General features: G+C 39.7%; 1 protein-coding gene across 2 annotated transcripts in view; it reads left to right on the top strand.

Moving 5' to 3' along the window:
- The window catches only part of zdhhc15b (zDHHC palmitoyltransferase 15b), a 66,677-nt gene that overhangs the window by 32,992 nt on the left and 10,791 nt on the right, over positions 1-22,894 (top strand). For both annotated transcript variants that reach the window (XM_073057934.1, XM_073057935.1), the window contains exons 3-9: positions 11,787-11,881; positions 13,521-13,641; positions 15,535-15,604; positions 17,678-17,710; positions 18,767-18,887; positions 19,600-19,732; positions 21,736-21,862. In XM_073057934.1, coding sequence (XP_072914035.1) covers positions 11,787-11,881; positions 13,521-13,641; positions 15,535-15,604; positions 17,678-17,710; positions 18,767-18,887; positions 19,600-19,732; positions 21,736-21,862 — 700 coding nt within the window. The remainder of the gene's footprint in view (positions 1-11,786; positions 11,882-13,520; positions 13,642-15,534; positions 15,605-17,677; positions 17,711-18,766; positions 18,888-19,599; positions 19,733-21,735; positions 21,863-22,894) is intronic.

The raw sequence follows: 22,894 nt of genomic DNA, 5'->3' as shown, positions 1-22,894 counted from the left end.
CAGATGGAGGAACTGGGTGAGTGTATTGCAAACTTGTGTTAGAAGGGGGCCTGATGCTTGCTGAGATGTAAAGATGCAACTGTTACAGAATTAGAATATACCAAGGCCAAAAAGATCTGGGATGGCAGAGTTGTCACATGGTGAGATAGTAAGGGGAGTGGCCTGTACTGTACTGAGTTTAGAAGAATACAGGTTAATTTCATCGTAATGTTCAAAATTCTTAAAGGGCAGATGTTGATGTTTGCCTTATCTGAGACATCTAGAGCCACTGTTCACAGTCTCAAAATAAGGAAGTGACTATTCAGGAAACAGGTGAGCAAAGCTGTCTTCTTGAGAATACACTCCCTTTGAGGGCAGTGGAGGCACGGCCACCGAATATATTCAAGAAAGATTTTGATTGTTTTTCATATACAGGGTTAATGCAGAAAAGTGGCACTGAGGTAGAAAATCAGTTGTGATATCAATAGAGTGGACGTGGGAGGTTAAATAACGTACCTCTGCTTCTATTATTTTTATGGCCTTGTGTAATGTTTTGTCAGCTAAGAGAAATCATGTCTTGAAAGTGGTGGCACTGTCAGAGAATGCTTCAGATTATTGGAGTGATTGAAACACTACATGGCTCTTAGATGGACACAAAGAGGTTGATCACATTGGTGACCAAAATGGAAAGAAAATATGATTATTGGACTATAGTTTGGGGATTACATTCTGATCACATTTCTTTAGACACTTTACTAAACAGTGATTACTGTGCAACCAGTTAATTTGCAAAGCAAAATATATATTTTGTGTTTATTGTGTAAGTGTTACATGTGTAACATGCAAGTGTTAGCAAAAGGAACATGGTTCTTTCTCAACAAAAGACCCAACCATTTCCCTGCCACCACCTGACAGAACTGGTCCTCCTTCAGCTCCTCCCACTTTCTCCAAATTCAAGGGGCAGGTATGGGCACCTGCATCGGCCCCAGCTATGCCTGCCTTTTCATTGGGTGCGTGGAACAGTCCATGTTCCAAGCCTTCCCTGGTAATTCTCCCCAACTCTTTCTGCACTACATTGACAACTGCATCAGTGTTGCTTCATGCACCCGTGCTGAGCTGATCAATTTCATTAACGTTGCTTCCAATTCCACCCTGCTCTTAAGTTCACTTGATCCACTTCAGACACTTCTTTTCTCAGTTCCCTTGTCTCTACCTCATCTGTTCCCAGGATGAGACTTTGCTTTCTAGGACATCAGAGATGTTCTCTTTCTTCAAAGAACAGTATTCCTTTTCCTCTACCATTGATGCTACCCTCACCCACATCTCCTCCATTTCCCAGATATCTCTGCTCACACCTTTCTACCACTTCAACGGGGATAAAGTTCTTCTTGTCTTGATATCCTGATAGCATGAACATTGATTTCTCCTTCCAGTAATTTTTAGCTTTTTTTCCCCCCTCCCTCCTTCCCTCTTCTTCTATTCACCACTCTGGCCTCTAACCCCTTCTCCCCACCTGCCCATTGCCTCCTCCTGGTGCCTGTCCTTCTTCCCTTTCTCCATGGTCCACTCTCCTCACCCATCAGATACCACCTTTTTCAGCCATTTACCTTTTCTACCCACCTGACTTCACCTATCAATTTCTAGATTGTTCTTCTTCACCTCCTCCTGCCTTCTTATTCTGGCATCTTTCCCCCTTCCTTTCCAGTTCTAATGAAGGGTCTCAGCCTGAAACATCAACTGCTCATTCATTTTCATAGTTGCTGCCTGACCTGCTAAATTCCCCTTTGTGTGTTACTCTGGATTTCCAGACTGCTTTGGTTCAGTACCTTTCCACCTTTAATCTTTATATTTCATACACTCTCAATCTGTGAAGTCACTTTAAGATACCTGTCCCTGATCGCCTCATCTTCACTATGAATGTCCAGTCCCTATACACTTCTAACCCTATCAGGAAGGCCTAGAGCTCTCTGCATTTTGTCTTGATAACAGACTATTTCCCTTTCATCACCACCCTTCTGTATTCTGGTGGAACTGGTTCTCACCGTCAACAACTTCTCTTTCGTCTCCTCCCACTTTCTCAAAACCCAAGGTGTAGTTGTGGGCACCTGGATGGGTTACAGCTGTACCCGTCTTTTTTGTCAGCTACCTGTCCATGTTTCAAGCCTTCACTGGTAATGTTCCCCAACTCTTTCTATGCTACCTCGAGGACTGCATTGGGGCTGCTTCCTGAACCCATGATGAGCTCATCAATCTCATCAACTTTGCTCCAACTTCCACCCTACCCTTAAATTTACTTGGTTCATCTCAACACCTCTCTCCCCTTTCTTGATCTTTTGTGTCTCCGTCTCTGGAGACAGACTGTCTAGTCATATCTTTTTTAAACCTACAGACTCTGATCAATAAGCTTTAAGTCCTTGGCCTCAATACCTCCTTGTGCAATTGGATCCTCGATTCCCTCACTTACAGACCTCAGTCAGTTCGGATTGGCAACAATATCTGCCATCAGCACAGGTACACCACAAGGCTGTGTGCTTAGCCCCCTGCTGTACTTGATTTACATTTACGACAGTGTGGCTAATCACAGCTCCAATGCCATATTCAAGTTTGCTGATGATGCCACTGTCGAAGGCCGAATTTAAGGTGGTGATGAATCAAGGAGATTGGCAACAACCTCTCACTTAACGTCAGCAAGACTAAGGAGCTGATTATTGACTTCAAGAGGAGGAAACCAGAGGTCTATGAGCCAGTCCTCTTCAGGGGATCATAGGTGGAGCTTGTCAGCAGCACTAAATTCCTCAGTGTTATCATTTCAGAGGAACTGTCCTGGGCCCAGCATGTAAGTGCAATGACAAAGAAAGTGCAGCAACACCTCTACTTCCTTAGGAGTTGGTGAAGATTTGGCATGATATCTAAAACTTCTAATGAACTTCTGTAGATGTGTGGTGGAGATGTATTGACTGGCTCCATCACAGCCTGGTATGGAAACACCAAAGCCCTTGAAAGGAAAATCCTACAAGAAGTAGTGGATACATCTCAGTCCATCATGCGTAAAGCCCTCCTCACCATTGAGCAATCTACATGGAATGTTGTCGCAGGAAAGCAGCAACCATCGTAAGGAACACTCACTGCCCAGGTTGTGCCCTCTTCTTGCTGCTGCCATCAGGAAGAAGGTACAGAAACCTCAGGACTTAACTTTGCCAGGTTCAGGTACAGTTATTGTCACTCAACCATCAGGCTCTTGAGCTGATGGAGATAACTTCACTCAATATCACTTGCCCCATTACTGAGATGTTTTCACAACCTAAGGACTCACTTCCAGAGACTCCTTATCTCATATTTTTGATAATTATTGTTTATTATTATCATTATTATTATTATTACTCTTTTTCTTTTCGTATTTGCACAGTTTGTCTTTTGCACACTGGTTGTCTGCCCTATTGGAGCAGACTTACATTGATTCTATTACGGTTATTGGATTTATTGAGTTTGCTCGCAAGAAAATGAATCTCAGGGTTGTATATGGTGACGTATATGTACTATGATAATGCTTTAGAAACATAGAAAACCTACAGCATAATACAGGCTCTTCAGCCCACAAAGTTTTGCTGAACATGACCCTACCTTAGAAATTACTAGTCTTACCTACAGCCCTCTGTTTTACTAAGCTCCATGTACCTATCTAAAAGCCTCTTAAAAGACCCTATCGTATCCGCATCCACCACCATTGCCAGCAGCCCAATCCACGCATTTACCACTCTCTGAGTAAAAAAACTTATCCTTGACATCTCCTCTGTACCTACTCCCCAGCACCATAAACCTGTGTCCTCTTGTGGCAACCACTTAAGCCCTGGGAAAAAGCCTTTGACTATCCACGCGATCAATGCCTCTCATCATCTTATGCACCTCTATCAGGTCACCTCTCTTCTTCTGTCGCTCCAAGGAGAAAAGGCCGAGTTCACTCAACCTATTCTCATAATGCATGCTTCCCAATCCAGGCAACATCCTTGTAATTTTCCTCTGCACCCTTTCTATGGCTTCCACATCCTTCCTGTAGTGAGGTGACCAGAACTGAGCACAGTACTCCAAGTGGGGTCTGACCAGGGTCCTATATAGCTGCAACATTACCTCTCGGCTCCTAAATTCAATTCCATGATTGATGAAGGCCAATACACCGTACACCTTCTTAACCAACTTGCGCAGCTGCTTTGAGTGTCCTATGGACTCGGACCCCAAGATCCCTCTGATCCTCCACACTGCCAAGAGTCTTACTGTTAATACTATATTCTGCCATCATGTTTGACCTACCAAAATGAACCACTTCACACTTATCTGGGTTGAGCTCCATCTGCCACTTCTCAGCCCAGTTTTGCATCCTATCAATGTCCCACTGTAACCTTTGACAGCCCTCCACACTATCCACAACACCTCCAACCTTTGCGTCATCAGCAAACCTACTAACCCATCCCTCCACTTCCCCATCCAGGTCATTTATAAAAATCATGAAGAGTAAGGGTCCCAGAACAGATCCCTGAGGCACACCACTGGTGACCAACTTCCATGCAGAATATGACCCATCTACAACCACTCTTTGCCTCCTGTGGGCAAGCTGGTTCTGGATCCACAAAGCAATGTCCCCTTGGATCCCATGCCTCCTTACTTTCTCAATAAGCATTGTATGGTGTACCTTATCAATGCCTTGCTGAAATCCATATACACTACATCTTCTGCTCTTCTTTTATCAATGTGTTTAGTCACATCCTCAAAAAATTCAATCAGACTTGTAAGGCACGACCTGCCCTTGACAAAGCCATGCTGACTTCTCCTAATCATTTTATACCTCTCCAAATGTTCATAAATCCTGCCTCTCAGGATCTTCTCCATCAACTTACCAACCACTGAAGTAAGACTCACTGGTCTATAATTTCCTGGGCTATCTCTGCTCCCTTTCTTGTAAAAAGGAACAATATCTGCAACCCTCCAATCCTCTGGAATCTCTCCCATCCCCATTGATGATGCAAAGATCATCGCCAGAGGCTCAGCAATCTCCTCCCTCACCTCCCACAGTAGCCTGGGGTACATCTCATCTGGTCCCGGCGACTTATCCAACTTGATGCTTTCCAAAAGCTCCAGCACATCCTCTTTCTTAATATCTATATGCTCAAGCTTTTTAGTCTGCTGCAAGTCATCACTACAGTCACCAAGATCCTTTGCCATTGTGAATACTGAAGTAAAGTATTAATTAAGTACCTCTGCTATTTCCTCCGGATCCATTCACACTTTCCCACTGTCACACTTGACTCTCACATCTATCTAGAATATGCCTGTTTCCACCTTGTCACTTGTAAAAATGCTATTCCCTTTCTCAGTTTCTCTATCTCCACTGCATCTGTTCTCAGGAGGAGGCTTTCCATTCCAGAATATCTGAGAAGTCCTCTTTCTTCAAAGAATGGTGTTTCCCTTCCTCTAAAATCAATGCTGCCTTGCCCTCATCTCCTATATTTCCCAGACATCCACCCTCACTGCATCTTCCTACTGCCATATCAGGGATTGACTACCCCTTGTCCTTTCCTACAACCCCATGAGCCTCCCAGTCCTGCACATCATTCTTCGTAACATCCATCATCAGCAGCAGGATCCTTTCACTAAAAACTACCTGGTGCTCCCAGTGTGGCTTCCTCTACATTTTTGAGACCTGTTGTTGATCTGTGCATCACTTAGTTTAGCCCTTTCACACTGTCAGCCATGAAAGGTAGGTTTTCCTGGTGTCCACCCATTTTAATACTGCTTCCCATTCCCACATATTGACCCATGGCTGCCTCTATGCCTACAGTGGCGCCACTCTCAAGTTGGAGGAGCAATACCACATATTCCATCTGGTTAGCCTCCAAACATGAACAGCATGAACTTCTGGTAATTTCTCCCTCCTCCCCCTTCACTCTTTTCCTATTCCCCATTCTGGCTCTCCTTTTACCCCTTCTCATCACTGGCCTCTGCTGTCCTTCCTTCTTCCTTTTCTCCCGTGTTCCACTCACCTCACTTATCAACTTCCTTTTCTTCAGTTCTTTAACTTTTCTACCTACTAACTCCCAGCTTCTCACTTCATACCCTTTCCCCTGTTTTCACCTATTGCCAGCTTCTACTCCCTCCTCTTCCCCTCCCCCCCATTTCTTTATTGTGGCTTCTTCCCCGTCTATCCTGTCTTGATGAAGGGTCTTGGCCTGAAACATCAACTGTTTATTCTGCTCCGTAGATGCTGCTTGAGTTCCTCCAGCATTTTGTGTGCTGCTCTGGATTTCCAACATCTGCAGAATCTCTTGTGTTAATAAAAACTAAATAACTCAAATACATCTTGTAATAATTATTTAATTAATGGTCAGAAGATTGCTGTGGTCCCACCATTAAAGGTAGAGAGATATAAATCATCCTTAGACACAGGTGAGGTGTCAGAGGATTGGAGGATAGCTAATGTTGTTCTGTTGTTTAAGAAAGGTTCTAAGAGTAATCCAGAAAATTATAGAATAGAGAGCTTGACATAAGTAGTGGGAAAGTTATTGGAAGGTATTCTAAGAGACTGGATATATAAGTATTTGGGTAGACTGTGACTGATTAGGCTAATCAACATGACTTTGTGTGTGATAAGTTGGGTCAAACCAACCTTATAGAGTTTTTGAGGAAGTTACCAAGTAAGTTGATGAAGGCAAAGTAGTGGATGTTGTCTACATGGACTTTAGCAAGGTCTTTGACAAGGATCCACTCGGGAGGTTGATCAAGAAAGTTCAGTTGCTCGGTATTCAAGATAAAATAGTAAGTTAGCTTCATGGAAGAAGCCAGAGAGTGGGTATAGATGGTTGCCTCTCTGACTGGAGGCCTGTGACTAGTGGTGTGCCGCAGGGATCGGTGCTGTGTCCGTTGTTGTTTATCATCTATATCAGTGATCTGGATGATGACGTCGTAAACTGGATCAGTAAATTTGTGGATAAACACCAAAATTGATGGTGCAGTGGACAACGAGGAAGATTATCAAAGCTTGCAGTAGGATCTGGACCAGCTGGAAAAATGGGTTGATAAGTGGCAGATGGAATTTAATGCAGACAAACGTGAAATGTTGCACTTTGGGAGGAACAACCAGGGTAGGCCTTACACAGTGAACAGGGCACTGAGGAATGTGATAGAACAGAGGGATGTGGTCACCATCCATAGATCCATAATTCCTTGAAAGTAATGTCACAGGTAGATAGCCACTCCTTGATTATTCCTTTTAATCTGTTCACTTTCTCTTAAGTTCCACTGTCATCTTTCCCCTTCAGTATTATAACTTTAAAAATAATGTAATTGAATAAAAGTATAACTTCAGAGTGCAGGAGAATTGAAGCAGGAGTAGGCCAGGAGGCTTCTCAAATGTGGCTCAGCTTTCAATAAGTGTAAGGTGGGTGGGCCAGACTGGAGAGGTCAGCTGGCCTACACCTGCTGAAAAGTGGCAAATCTGTGGAACTTATTGTCACAAATGGCTGTGGATGCCAAGTTATTGGGTATATTTAAAGCAGAGTTTGATAGGTTCTTAATTAGAAAGGTGGCAAAGGTTATGGCAAGAATGGGGTTGAGATAGGTAATACATCAGGCATGATGGAATGACTGAGACTCGATGGGCAGAATGGCCTAATTCTGCTCCTGTGTCTTATGGTCTCAATGTCATCATGGCTGTTCTATGTTGATTTTGACTTGTCTTTTGTACCAGTTACCTTTAACACTCCATCTTTCAAATATTCATCTACTTCTACCTTAAATATATTTAATGATCTGCCCTCCAGCACCCTCACAGGCAGAGAATTCCAAAAATCTCAGCATCTATCCTGTTAGCATTTTGTATGCTGAACATAGTCCCCTCAATTCTTGTGAATTCCATGCAATACAGACCCAAATAGTCCAGCCTCTCTCGCAAGGACAATCCTCTCATCCCCGGAATTAATCTGCTAAATCTCTTTTGACTATATCATTTTTTTAGGTAAGGGAGCGAAAGCAATGCACAATAGTTCAGGGGTAGCTTCATCAGCACTCTATACAACTATAACTAAACCACCCAATTTAAACTCCAGCCCATTGTAAGAAAGGCCAAAATGCAGTTTGCCCCTTAACTACTGGTTGTACCTGCCTGCTAACTTTATGTGATTCATGCAGTAGAAAATACAGACGCCTCTGAATTTAACTAATTTTGCAGACTCTCTCCATTTAGACAATAATTCAGCTTTTTAATTCCTCTTATCAAAGTGCATGACCTCATACTTCCCCATATTAAACTCCATTTGGTAGGTTTTTGTTCAGTCACTCAATCTATTAACATACCATGCAGAATCACTCTTACATCATCACAACATACCATTTATCTGATTTTAATATCATCTGTAAACTTTGAAATATTATATTTCATTTCCTCCATGTCATTAATGTAAGTTGTAAAACAATCAAGTACCAAGAACTGATCCCCTGGGGTACACTACTAGTTACATCCCTCCAGCTGTTTTTAAAATTATCTGATACCCTCCTGGAATTCAGTGAGTTTTGAAAATTTTCAACCAATGAGTCCGCTGTCTCTGTCACCATTTCCTTTAAAATTCTTGTGTGCAGACGACTGGATCCCTTTCATTTGTGTAACCACTGGCCCCTTAGTTTCTCCAATATTATGATCCTTGTGATTGAGATTTTTACAGTTCCTCCCTTTATTTGAAATTATCCCATCTGCTGGGGATATTTGCAGAGTCCCCTGCTTTGAAGACTGATGCAAAAAAAAAACCCCTGATATAACATAATGCTATTTCTTTATTTCCTTGCATTAATTCACCAGCAGGGATAATTCTCCAGTGGTGTCACACTTATTTCCCTTCTTTTGTAGGCATCCACAGAAACCATTTCTACTTTTTTTGATATTGCATGCAAGTTTTCTCTCAAAATCACTTTTCCACAAAATCATAAGAAAGTTTTCAGCTTCTGGAAATCAAAAGTAGCATATACAAAATGCAGGATGAACTCAGCTGGTCAGGCAGCATCTATGGAAATAACTAGATAGTTGAAGTTTTGGGCTGAGACTCTTCTTCAGAACTGAGAAGGAAGGGGAAAAGATGCCAGAATAAAAAGGGTGGGGGAAGGTGAAGGAGGCTAGCTGTAAAGAGTGGTGTTGGGGGGGGGGGGGGGATTTGTTTTTTGAAGGAGAAATTGATTACCCAGATGGAATATAAGGTGTTGCTCCTCCACCCTAGGATGGTCTCATCTTGCCACAAATGGAGACCATGGACTAACATGTTGGAACAGGAATTAAAATGTTTGGCCACTAGGTAGTCCTGCTTGTGGTGGATGGTGCAGAGGTGCTCAAAGCCGCAGTCCTCGAATTTACGGCGAGTCTCATCACTGTAGAGGAGGTCACATTGGGAGCACCAGACACAACAGACGACCCCAGCAGGTTCACGGGTGAAGTGTTGCCTCACCCGGAAGGACTGCCTTAGGCCCTGAATGGAGGTGAGAGGGAGAGGTGTAGCACTTAGGCCGCTCGCAGGGATAACTGCCGGGAGGGAGGTTAGTGGGGAGGGACAAATGGCCAAGGGAATCGCTTAGAGAGTGATCCCTGCAGAAAGCAGGCAGTGGGAAGTAGAGATAGGATCCTTTGGAGATGCAGAAGTTGCAGAGCGTAATGTGTTGATGGAGTGGTAGGTAAGGACAAGAGAAATTCATTATTGAATTACAGTTAAGGCAGCATCAATAGTAGAGGGATGGAAACTCAGTTCTTTAAAGAATTGCTATAAATTCTTGCTATGATAGTCATTGGAGAGGGTAGCATAATGTTTTACTGTTCCTTAGAAAATTATTTTTCATATTCTTTGAGATAAGGAATGGATCAAATGCTTCATTTTTTTCATATAAGCTTTTAGTGCCTGGGTTAAGCGCAGTCAGATCAGGAATAACATTGCTATCTGGAGAGGAAATATCTGCTCTCAAAAGTGTATCAGCTTCCAAATTGGCCAAGTGTAGTGAGTTTATAATATCAATGTTTGATTTTCACTCCAAATATATTTCAGTCTTTATAAGGAAATTGACATTAGATTATTAAAATGTGAGAGATTTTTTTGCCCAAGTACAAATGTTGCAAAATATTTTGGCTGTTTTATTTCACGACAATCCTTATACACCATAAATGTAAGGCTCCATTTGGCAATTGTCCTGAAATAGTGAGCAATGTGAAGAAACAAAATCTGTCATGGCTTTGTGTTGTTTCAACACTTGTGAAATTCTCATTGGCAAAAGATTGTCAGCAAACCTGGTTAGAAATGGATGTGCCAGCCATGCTGGCCATACCCAGATGTCGATAATTTAAAAAAAATATCCCCATTAGTAAACTTCAAAATATTGCATTTTATTTTAATTGCTTTGGAGCTTGCTAACAATATAATAAAGATTTGTAAATAGTTTTCTTTGGTTTGAAATCAAAAATATTAACAAGGACCTCGTACTGAATTTGTATGTATTGCATGTTTATCTTTTAATAACAGAAATTATGTTACTTGTTTCTTCACATCTAGAATAGTTTCAGTTAAGAAATATTAAATGATGTCAAGAAATAATCCATATTAAGCAGTTTGTTTATTTGAAACTTTGGCAGTACAACAGTCTGGTAGTATTCTGTGTTTTGTTACCTAGCTGTTGCTAAAAAGTCTCAACTATTTGCTATTAGGGTTCTATATTTATAAGATTTCATAGTAATTAGTGGTTTTGCCACAAAAATTGCCCAAACAGTGCAAATTAATGATAATCTAACAATTTAAATAGGGAATCAATCAAGTTAGCTGCATGGGAGCTAGTTTAAAACCAAGGCTGCTGGTAGGGCATAACCAAAGAACATAATGAAATAGAAAACAAAACATTCAGCTTTTGAAACCATCCTATTTTGGATTATTTGGCTTCTGCTTTGAATTCAGCATTTGCCTCTAGCCATATCACATCGCTTACTGCTTAAAATGGAGGGCATAATGTGCTGGCAGAATTAATAAATTTAAGTATCACTGAGACATAATCTAGGACAAAAATGACTCTCTTAGCTGAAGGTGTAGTCACTCTCTGATGAGACTTAATATAATTAAACAACTAAGGAAAAAGCATTTTCAATTTCAACTATTGTAATAAGTGAGTCATAGAGGCATATGGGGCAGATGGGTTCTTTGGCCCACCAAGTCTATGCTCCCCATCAACCACATGTTTACATTAATCCTACATTAACTTTAATTTTATGCCCCCCACATTCTCATCATCTACCTGCAGAGACTACTATTCATCTTCATCAGAAAAATTGAGAATCTATAGTAGCCAATTAATTTGCCAATCTGCACACCTTTGGGATATAGGAGGAAATCAGAGCAGCCTGTATGTGGGGAGTGGAACCTATGCAGTTATGCAGAGAACGTGCAAATTCCACTTAGATATCACTCGAAGTCAGGCTTGAACTCAGATCTGCAGCGATCCACAAACTGCACCATTGTGCCATCTTAAAGTCTTCAACATCAGTCTTCACTGATCCATGTTTTTAGCCAGTGGTCTATGTTTTTACCATCTAGCTATTATCCGCTCATTTATAGGATTGTCATCAGCTTTATTGCATTGTCCTTGTCTGTTTGGAAGACAAAGCTGATTGTCTAAACCTTGCAAATATAAGCGTTTGTTAGTTATAGATGCACTTGTTTTTTCTAAAATGCAAATGTTATTGTTTATCTGTTTTAAAAATGAAACCATTTGGCTTTTATCTGATCCATTTTTTTGTTATATTACAGCTGCATATCTTGTGATATTTCATTTATTTTTTGTGCTGTTTGTGTGGACCTATTACAAAGCTATTTTTACAGAACCAGCACAGCCTTCTCGAAAGGTAATTCATTTTGACTTAAGTGAGCATTTATTGCTCTTGTGTCATGTTTAACTTCATCATCATGGTTTATGTAAAGCTGATGGATCATATTTGCTCTACAGAACAAGTACCCCAAGAACTCTCAAACAGAGTAGAGAATTGTAAGATGTATTGTTACGTTCCCTCGAGTATTGTTGGATGCTGATTCAGTACATCTGTTTAAAAAGCATCAAAGCCATTGAGAGAAAAAGCAAATTGAGCTCCTTCTGTGCAGTTTGTTTGGAGCAGCTTAGACAAGAATATACTTATTTGGCAATAACCTGTTTGAGCTAGAGACTATAAATAATTGAGAAATCGAACAAAATTGGTGGATGAGTTTATAAACAAAGAAAAATATCTTTGAAAATAGGGGTTGATCTGTTAAAGCTGCTTGCAGCACAGTTAAATGATTTATAAAACCTAGTCGCTTGGTATCTATCTGCATGATGTTGTAGGGCTTCGTAGAACTTTGCAGGAGGTGTATAAGACTAACGTTCTTGAATTTATTCTGTTTCACTTTCACCACCATTGAATTTTCTCTAACTTCTGTTTCTGTCGGAGTTTCATTTCCTCTGCAGAATGATCCAAAATTCTTTATCTAACTGTGATGATGTTCAAATTTTGTGTCTATTATATAGTATCATAGGAAATCAACAGCAAATTGTCACATGAGAAACAGAGAAAAACAACAGATCATTCTAATTAATGTTGAATGATGGATTAATATTGGCAATGAAAGTATCTTTTCCATTCTTGTACAAAATAATCTCATTGGATTATTTGCATCCACCTTACTCAGTAGCAAACTCTCTGTTTAATAAGTCAAAGTCCGACCTTCTGCTTGCACTTGTGCCTTTAGATCTAGGAAGGTAGCCAGTTTTTAGTAGAGCCTGGGTTCTGGAGTTCGTGAGTTAACTGTCAACATACTTGTTTAAAGGGAAAGCCTTCTAACAGTTAAAACTGCTTAGCACCTTAATACTTTCGGCTAGGTTTCAAATATAGTGTTCAAGCCAGCTAATTGTTGAACAACACACAGTAATAAACTGCCATAACTCTAGTTTTTAAAATGGCAATAATTAATGCAAAAAAGCAATTGCTCTATGAAACAATTACAGCACAGAAACAGGCCATCTCGGCCCTTCTAGTCCGTGCCGAATGCTTACTCTCACTTAGTCCCACTGGCCCGCACTCAGCCCATAACCCTGCATTCCTTTCCTATCCATATACCTATCCAATTTTTTTTTAAATGACAATACCGAACCTGCCTCTACCACTTCTACTAGAAGCTCATTCCACACAGCTACCACTCTCTGAGTAAAGAAATTCCCCCTCGTGTTACCCTTAAACTTTTGCCCCCTAACTCTCAATGTACAGTGAGTTGTAATTTTTTTTATTAGGTACTAAAATTTAGTCCATCTTCTAATGAGTTTTGAGAGACGGGTCCTGATTGTAAACCCTGATAATATTATTGCCAGTATTTTCTTCTGACTTCCTGTCATATAATAATACGACATAACATTTATTCTTCTTGCTGTACCACAACATTAGCTCTTTTTTTTAATGAGACATTCTTGCATACTCTTGTTAATGGAATTTTGTTCTACTTTCCATATGCTTGTAGTTTCAACTGACCAGAGCTGACAGAGAGAGATATGAGCGAGAAGAAAATCCTGAGGTGCAAAAGCAAATTCTATTGGATGTGGCTAAAACATTACCAGTGTACACCAAGACTGTATCCGGAGGTATGAGAATCCAATCTCACACATCTGTAATGTTTCATATTTGAAAAACAAACATAAAGTAAGTACACTAAATAGTAGCAAAAGCTGACCCCTTTTGGGAAAATAATTAATTTGACTAATAGTGAGAAGAGGGAAGAAATAACTTAGTGCTAGACCATAAGATATAGGAGCAGAATTAGGCATTCAGTCCATCGAGTCTGCTCTGCTATTTCATCATGTCTGATCCCAGATCACAACAACCCCATACACCCGCCTTCTTGCCATATCTTTTGATGCCCTGAGCGATCAGGAAACTATCAACTTTCACCATGGGTTTGGCCTCCATCACACTCTGTGGCAGAGCATTCCACAGATTCACCACTCTCTGACAAAAAAAAATTCAATTTACCTCTGTTCTAAAAGGTCGCCCATCAATTTTAAGGCTGTACCCTCTAGTTCTGGATACCACCACCTCCTCTCCACATCCACATTATCTAGTCCTTTCAACATTTGGTAGGTTTCAATGAGATCCCTCCACATGCTTCTAAATTCCAGTGAGTACAGGACCAAAGCTGCCAAATGCTCCTCATATGTTAACCACTTGATTCTGGGAATCATCCTCGTGAACATACTCTGGACTCTCTCCAATGGCAACACATTCTTTCCGAGATAGGGGCCCAAAACTGTTGACAGTACTCCAAGTGTGGCCTGACCAGTGTCTTATAAAGGCATAACATTTTCTCCTTGCTTTTAATTTCTGCTCCTCTTGAAATAAATGCCAACATTGCATTTGCCACTTTTACCACAGACTCAATCTGTAGATTAACCTTCTGGGAGTCTTGCAGGAAAACTTCAAAGTCCGTCTGCACCATATTGGAATGGAGATAATAGACAATAGGTGCAGGAGTAGACCATTCGGCCCTTCAAGCCAGCACCGCCATTCAATGTAACCATGGCTGATCATCCGCAAACAGTACCCCATTCCTGCCTTCTCCCCATATCCCTTGACTCTGCTATCTTTAAGAGCTTTATCTAACTCTTTCTTGAAAGCATCCTGAGAATTGGCCTCCACTGCCTTCTGAGGTAGAGCATTCCATAGATTCACAACTCTCTGAGTGAAAAAGTTTTTCCTGAACTCCGTTCTAAATGGCTTACCCCTTATTCTTAAACTGTGGCCTCTGGTTCTGGATTTTCCCAACATCGGGAACATGTTTCCTGCCTCTAGCGTGTCCATTCCCTTAATAATCTTATATGTTTCAATCACATCCCCTCTCATCTAAATTCCAATGTATACAAGCCCAGTCGCTCCAATCTTTCAACATATGACAGTACCGCCATTCCAGGAATCAACCTTGTGAACCTATGCTGCACTCCCTCAATAGCAAGAATGTCCTTCCTCAAATTTGGAGACCAAAACTGAACACAGTACTCCAGGTGTGGTCTCACCAGGACCCTGTACAACTGCAGAAGGACCTCTTTGCTCCTATACTCAACTCCTCTATAGTATATACTATACTCAACTAATGTTACAATATCATTACAATTTGAATGCATACAGACTCCAAGAAGGAATATTATCCTGTATATATACTGTTCACCCTTGTTCGTACACAGTGCAGTCACTCTGCTAAACAGTAATAGGTTTATCGTGGTGTATTTCAGCTGAAAATGACAGTATTGATTTTGTCTTACCGATTACTAGCTTGGTGGCCTTTTATGTTGTTAGATTCTGTAACACTGACCACCCTTTAGATCTGTTGAAATGTTTTATTTCTAAGTTTATAGACCTGTGTCCTGTTATGTACTAAAAGTTTAAAAGGAAGAGGTTTTCCTTGAAACTTTTGATTTAGAAATTTCTTCATCTAAGCATTAAAATTGCAGGAGAGTGATACTAATCCTTCTTCTTTTCATTAGCCATCCGATACTGTGACCGGTGCCAACTGATTAAGCCTGATCGTTGTCATCACTGCTCCATCTGTGACACGTATGCAGTTCAGATCTTTTAATTAAGGAAATCTAAAATGAAGCAACTAGATTGATTTAAATAAACAATGTTCTTGTACAAATGATCATTTATGTAGATTGGATTCAATGAATTCTAATATATATCCTATTCTTGATTTGAATGCAGTGAAATTCTATGATATTACTTGTATACAATGAACAGATTTCTCACCTGCAGAGTTTAAATATTCATGGTATCACTACGTACTTAGTAACATGGTTTCTCCCCTGCTGGAGAATGTAATGCTGACTATACCTTTGGTCTTTGATTTTCACATCAGAACTTCTGTATACCAACTGCAGCAGAGCTACATTTGTAAAGCTATATTTAATGAGTTGTTTGCCCCTTAATACAGTTTGCTGAAGTAACTGGAATGCTGTCATTAGACAGTCTGCTATGTGAATCTGACAAAACTCATTCCTTTTATGCAATGAAGGGAAAGTGAGTTTAGTACAAGTGAATATGGCAATGATCTAATTTCAAAAACTGAGAATGCAAGCTTCAAGGGATCAAGAATACAATAATGCATTCAATCCTACCTTGAACAGATATCTAAGGACAGCAATTTAAAATGACTGTTTTTTTTATTATTTGATGCATAAAATAGTGGAATAAGCAATAGTTAAAACAATGCATCAGTTCTCTTGTCACGCAAATGTTCATGTGCTTACTTTCAGAGCACTGTTGAACAGCTTAGAGTGTAAGAAGCAGGAGGAAGAATAGGTCACACAGTCCCTTGAGCCTACTCACCATTTGACAAGGTCACTGCTTACCTATCAAAATGCTACTTTTCTGCCTGATCCTCATATACATAGAAGGTCAGTTAAAGATCATAGATCTGAAACGCTGGCACAAAGTGCACTGATTTATAGCCAACAGTTTCAGAAGAAATCACCAGCTGTCAGCTGTTCACTCTTTAGCAAATCAGATTTCCCAAGTGTATAATGAAAAGCAGAAGGTGAAGGTGTGCTGGGGTTTAGATACTGGCACGTTTTCTATTACACTCAACAGTGGAGCAGTGAGTTACCAAGAAATGTACTGGTTGCACTCTGCATCCTGTTTTCATCTTTACAGCTCAGAGGCCTGTTGTGTTTACAGAGACTTCCATTTCAGTGTCTTTGGTAAAACATCAATGCTTTTTTTTACTTTAATGTTTCTAATTATATGATTTTAATGTGCCATTAATTATATTTTTTTACATTTAATTGCCAAAATAATGTTTTAATCACTAATCCCCTTTTTGACTTGTCTTAAATGTTTCTGCAAGCCAGAAATATTTTTAAAAGCTTTAAAGTCTACTGATGACCACTAAGGCTGTCAGGGACTTGGAATATCCTACTTGACTTCTGCTTGTGGCACAGAATCTACTCCTCACCAGATACCTGTCAAGTACAGAAGTTTGGCCAGGAAAATTATTCATGGATACAATGGGCAATGGATCTAGATATGAGCCAGGTCCAGAATAATCTGGCCTGCAATTTTTATTTCTCTTTCCACAGATCAGTTTTGATCATTTTCTCTTCTAATCCATAACCTGCAATTTGAAAATGTCTAAATAATTAATATTCACATTATCTAGGCTGAAACATAGACTGAAATTACTTAGCTGGTTGGACAGATTCCCAGATTAATCTTTGGCTAACTGCAGTCTATCTTGAATAATTGTATTCTATATTTTCCCTTTCTCCCACATGTTTACACTCCAGTTCTGACCATTTAAACGTTATCATTTTAATTGCTTGGATAATTGCAGCAGTGATTTCAACTGCTTGTGAATCCTAACCCTAGAATTCCCAAACCAAATTTTTCCATATCCTTATCTCTCCTATTTTTAGGAAACACTTTAAATTTTATCTCACTAACCAGCCTGTAGCTCCAATGCAGATTTGTCAAATTTAGTTCTTCTGTGAAGTGCCTTGAGTTTCAATAATGCTAAAGGCTTTGTAAATTGATGTTAAAGACCAGCCGAAATTCTCCTGGAAATACCTGAGGTTTACTTTTTAAATGGTCATTATTTATTACTAATGGATTTTTTTTTAAATTTGTTTTTAGGTGTGTATTGAAAATGGATCATCACTGTCCTTGGTAGGTCAAATCTGATATTTAACCAAGCACTGGGCAACAAGTGTAATCAAGTCATAAAACTTTTTATAATCAAGTCATTAATTCACATATAACGTAATTTGTGGTTTCATTATAGAGTGGACAGAGTGTATGATTTCTAGTGTTGTGAATTCAGATAATGCCAGATGATTTCTTAATTGTCTGGTTTCTCATCTTTAATATTGAAAATCCTGTTGAAATAAACTTGTAGTTGGTTACTGTTCATTAGTCATTGTGAACTTTTCATCTGCAGAATTAAAATGAGTTTAAGATAAATTCATATCCATTCAGTATTTCAAAATTCCTTAATTTATAATTAGGTTCATTTTGTCCCATCAATTTATCTTTTATATAACTAGGCAAATTTGCAAAAAATTGAACGGGACAACAGTTTCAGTTAAGTAGATCTTCAGTTGCAGTTTACTTCCCTGAAAGTTTATCTGTTCAGTAATAACTTGCCTTAGCACTGAGGTTCCATGCCCCAATTTTTTTTTGGGGGGGCGAAAAAGAATATCAATGGCTTTGGAAGTTTTTACATTTTTATCTTAGTACAAGAGCAAGAGCAACTGTAGAGTCCTGCATGATAGATTCAGTTAGACTTGCCTCCTACTTAGTAGAAGACAGATTCATGTACCACTGAAGAAATTCAGCCCATAACCTTCAGGGCAGTAAGAACAAGTGCTGCACTGCAGCAGATGTGTGTTTCTTATAGGATGTTAAACAAGATCCATCTTCCCTCTCGATTAGGCATAAAAGATCTTATGAAACTAAGGTCCTAAAAAACAAAGTAATTTGCCCTGGAGTCTTTTCATTATAAATATCTCATCTAGTATCACTGGCAAGACGTGTTATCTGATCATCATTTTACTGAAATTTGTGGAACTTTTCGGTGCATATTACTTGTTGTGTTTGCTACTGTACAGCTATGATTTCAAAAATAATTTATTGGTTTTGTTATGAGGTTGTGAAAATAGAATTTAAATCCCAGTTGTTATTTATTATATAAACAAAGGCTTTGTTCTAATAATTTCTCTCTAGGGTGAACAACTGTATTGGATTTTCAAACTACAAATTTTTTCTGCTCTTTCTTGGATATTCCATGCTGTATTCGTTGTTTGTTGCTGCAACAGTTCTGCAATATTTCATCATGTTTTGGACGGTAACTTCCAGTTTGCATGTATCCTCACTAACAATATGAAACACACACAAATGAAATCTAGATATGGACTCTTAGTTCAATAGTTACTTTAGTTGGTTCGAGGTACACAAATAATATTTGATTGCTTGTTGAAAATCTCCACAACTATGTTTTAGTTAGCATGTATTTAGTCTTGGTTTATTTCCTTGTCATTTCTCGAAGGTATCACACCTAGTCAGCATGCATTTTTAATTAGTACTGAGTCTGGTGGAACTGGACTGTGGTGGCAATTTTTCATCAGGGCCTAAAGTGAGTGCTAGCAAGCTATTGGGTATTAGATGGTATCACAGCCGACCACTGTCCTATGTCAGTCTTTTTCGATCTATTTATTCCTCTTAAGATATTCACTTTCTAGTGATCAGGTGTGGAGTGTGGGCTAACTGTCCTCCCCATCACGTTTCCTGTTCAGGAGCATAATGACTGACTGATAGTTGTAAATTAGTGACCATTTTAAGATCACTTAAATCACACAAACTTCAAATTAGAGTTTGGATCATATCAGCTCTAAAGTTTGTATATAGCACGATATCATGTATCTTTGTTATTGTCTACATGGCTCAGAACAACGGTCCTACTAACAGCATAAATATGATTTAAAAATTAAGCTTTGAAAATCACAAGTTTGCTGTGTTCTTGCTCAGTGATAGTTCATTGGCTGTTATTTTCCTGACAGGGTGGTCTTCCTGATGGTCCTGCAAAATTTCATGTTCTCTTTCTTCTTTTCGTGGCTGTCATGTTCTTCCTGAGCCTCATGTTCCTCCTTAGCTACCATTGTTGGCTGGTCAGTGTAAACAGATCTACATTAGGTAAGACTTCAGCAACATATCACTTTATTATGGAATGGATGAGTAGATTGAAAATTCAGGTCTGGATGTTTGATGCTGTGGATTACTTAGGGGCATTGAATTAGAGGGCTGGGGGAGAAGGAGAGCTGTGGAGTTTTAACTTACAGCTTCTCTGTCCTGATAGGCTCAATGGTTATGCCAGTCATTCTTGGTGGTCTCCTCCAGTATTGCGTCCCCTCAAGATATCTGTACTCATATTCTGAAGTTTTGCACATCCAAATCATTATGGCTATGCCTTAAGCTGATGAGTCCATACATTCCTTCTGTCCGCCCTCCCTCTTTTCTCTCCTCGGAGACACTCTTACAGATCTACAGTTTTTATCAAGCTGTAGCATCTGTTCTGATACTTATGGCATGTCATGATATTCTTTTAAAGGTGTTCGATAAATGCAGATGTTGCAGCTGTTATGACAGTACTTGTATATGCCCTACCTGAAGATCGTTTTTATTGGACAAATATAACAGAAAGATTATCAGTTTGCTGTTTCTACTTCATTTTAATCCAAACCACTATACAAAAACGAGGAAATCTGCAGATGCTGGAAATTCAAGCGACACACACAAAATGCTGGTGGAACGCAGCAGGCCGGGCAGCATCTACAGGGAGAAGCACTGTTGACGTTTCGGGCCGAGACCCTTCGTCAGGACTAACTGAAAGGAAAAATAATAAGAGATTACTATCTTTCCTTTCGATTAGTCCTGACGAAGGGTCTCGGCCCGAAACGCTGACAGTGCTTCTCCTTATAGATGCTGCATGGCCTACTGCGTTCCACCAGCATTTTGCTTGTGTTACTATACTAATACAGTATTTTAATGCAGATGCACTCAGCTCATTCTATTAAACCAAACGGTTATTCAAATACTTTCATAAGAAATAGTGTTGGTTAGGTCTTGATCCTTTTATAAGCTGGCTATATTGACTATAACATGCAATTTTTGAACTGTGTTTTGTCTTCTCTTTGCATAATATTATGAGTCAGCCTCCAGTAACACTTCTCCAAACTCAAGTTGAACTAGTCCTCAACAAAAAAAAATACTTCCGTATCAGAGAACTCGTGCCATTTAGCTAATCTTTATGAACAGTGACTTCCCAAAATGTTAGCATTTATTTGAATGAATTGGGTGCAGGAAAGGAGGAAGAAACATTGGGAGGAGCAGCCAACAGTGCAATCATTAAAAACCAAATGGTCAGTTTCATAACACTGAATCTGGAATCTGGAAGCTTGAGATCCAATCTGAGAAGTAGGGTGTGTGCAAGAATCATAAAATAAACATTTTAGAAAGTTTGAGTTGAATGACAGTCCAACATGAAGAAAATAGTGTACAGAGAAAATTTATAAGGATGTTGTTGGGTCTGGAGGACCTGAGATAAGGCAAGATTAAATAGGTCAGGAACATAGAAGATTGAGAGGAGATTTGATAGAGGTATACAAAATTATGAGGGGTATAGACAGGGTAAATGCAAACAGGCTTTTCCCACTGAGGTTGTGTGGGACTACAACTAAGGTCATGGGTTAAGGGTGAAAGATGAAAAGTTTAAGGGGAATTTCTTTATTCAGGGGGACATGAGATTGTGGAACGAACTGCCAGCATAAGTGTTGCATGCAAGCTCAAACTCAGTGTTTAAGAGAAGTTTGAATAGGTACATAGATGGTAGGGGTATGGAGGGCTATGGTTCCAGTGCAGGTTGATGGAAGTAGGCAGTTTAAATGGTTCGGTGCAGACTAGATGGGCCAATCAGTTTATTTCTGTGCTGTACTTTTCTATGACTCTAAAAATAGAGGCATAGAAAGTAACTAAATATTACACTTTAGCATGAACAGAAATGGTGCATGCACTGAGCAATTTTCTAACTAGATTTCTGTAAATATCTAGCTGATCTTCCAAAGAAGTAATGATCAGATTGTTCTTGAATGTGAAACAATACTGTGGGTTTGTTAAAATGTTTATTTTTTTCTTTCCAGAGGCCTTCTCATCACCAATATTTCAGCATGGTCCAGATAAAAATGGTTACAACCTTGGCACGAGGAAAAATTTAGAGCATGTATTTGGACCAGAAAAAAAGTACTGGCTGCTACCTATTTTTACCAGGTACTCTACCCATTTGGACTATCAGTACTGATGTGCGTTTGTAACTATGTATAAAATTTTAATCATAAACTTACGTAGCTCAGAAATTGGCCATTTGGCCCACTATGACCATGCTGACTATCAATTACTCAGTTCTGATGTAAGCAGTTTATAAGGGTGTGTGCAAGATCAACTATAAGACCATAAGATATAGGAGTAGAAGTGGGCCATTTGGCCTGTCGAGTCTGCTCCACTATTCAGTCATGGGCTGATCCAATTCTTCCAGTCATCCCCACTGCCCTGCTTTCACTCATACCCTTTGATGCCCTGGCTAATCAAGAATCTATCTATCTCTGCCTTAAATACACCCAGTAACTTGGCCTCCACAGCCGCTCATGGCAACAAATTCCACATATTTACCACCCTCTGACTAAAGTAATTTCTCCGCATCTCAGTTCCAAAGGACGACCTTCAATCCTGAAGTCGTGCGCTCTTGTCCTAGACTCCCCTACCATGGGAAATAATTTTGCCATATCTAATCTGTTCAGGCCTTTTAACATTCTGAGTGTTTCTATGGGATCCTCCCTCATTTTTCTGAACTCCAGGGAATACAGCCCAAGAGCTGCCAGACGTTCCTCATACGGTAACTCTTTCATTCCTGGAATCATTCTTCTGAATCTTCTCTGAACCCTCTCCAATGTCTAAAATAAGGAGCCCAAAACTGCACACAATACTCCCAAGTGTGGCCTCATGAGTGCCCCTTATAGAGCTTCAACATCACATCCTTGCTCTTATATTCTATACCTCTAGAAATGAATGACAACATTGCATTCACCTTCTTCACAACTGACTCAACCTGGAGGTTAACCTTTAGCTCCCAAGTGACTTTGCATCTCTGCATTTTGAATTCTCTCCCCATCTAAATAATAGTCTGCTCATTTACTTCTTCCACCAAAGTGCATGACCATACACTTTCCAACATTGTATTTCACTAGTGAAGGTCCAGTCAATGTCTGAATTATTGCTCTTCTTGAAAATCAGAATCAGGTTTAT

This window comes from Hemitrygon akajei, chromosome 10 (genome assembly GCF_048418815.1).
Source record: "Hemitrygon akajei chromosome 10, sHemAka1.3, whole genome shotgun sequence".
Lineage (NCBI taxonomy): Eukaryota > Metazoa > Chordata > Chondrichthyes > Myliobatiformes > Dasyatidae > Hemitrygon > Hemitrygon akajei.
This window is presented reverse-complemented; position numbering and strand designations above follow the sequence as displayed.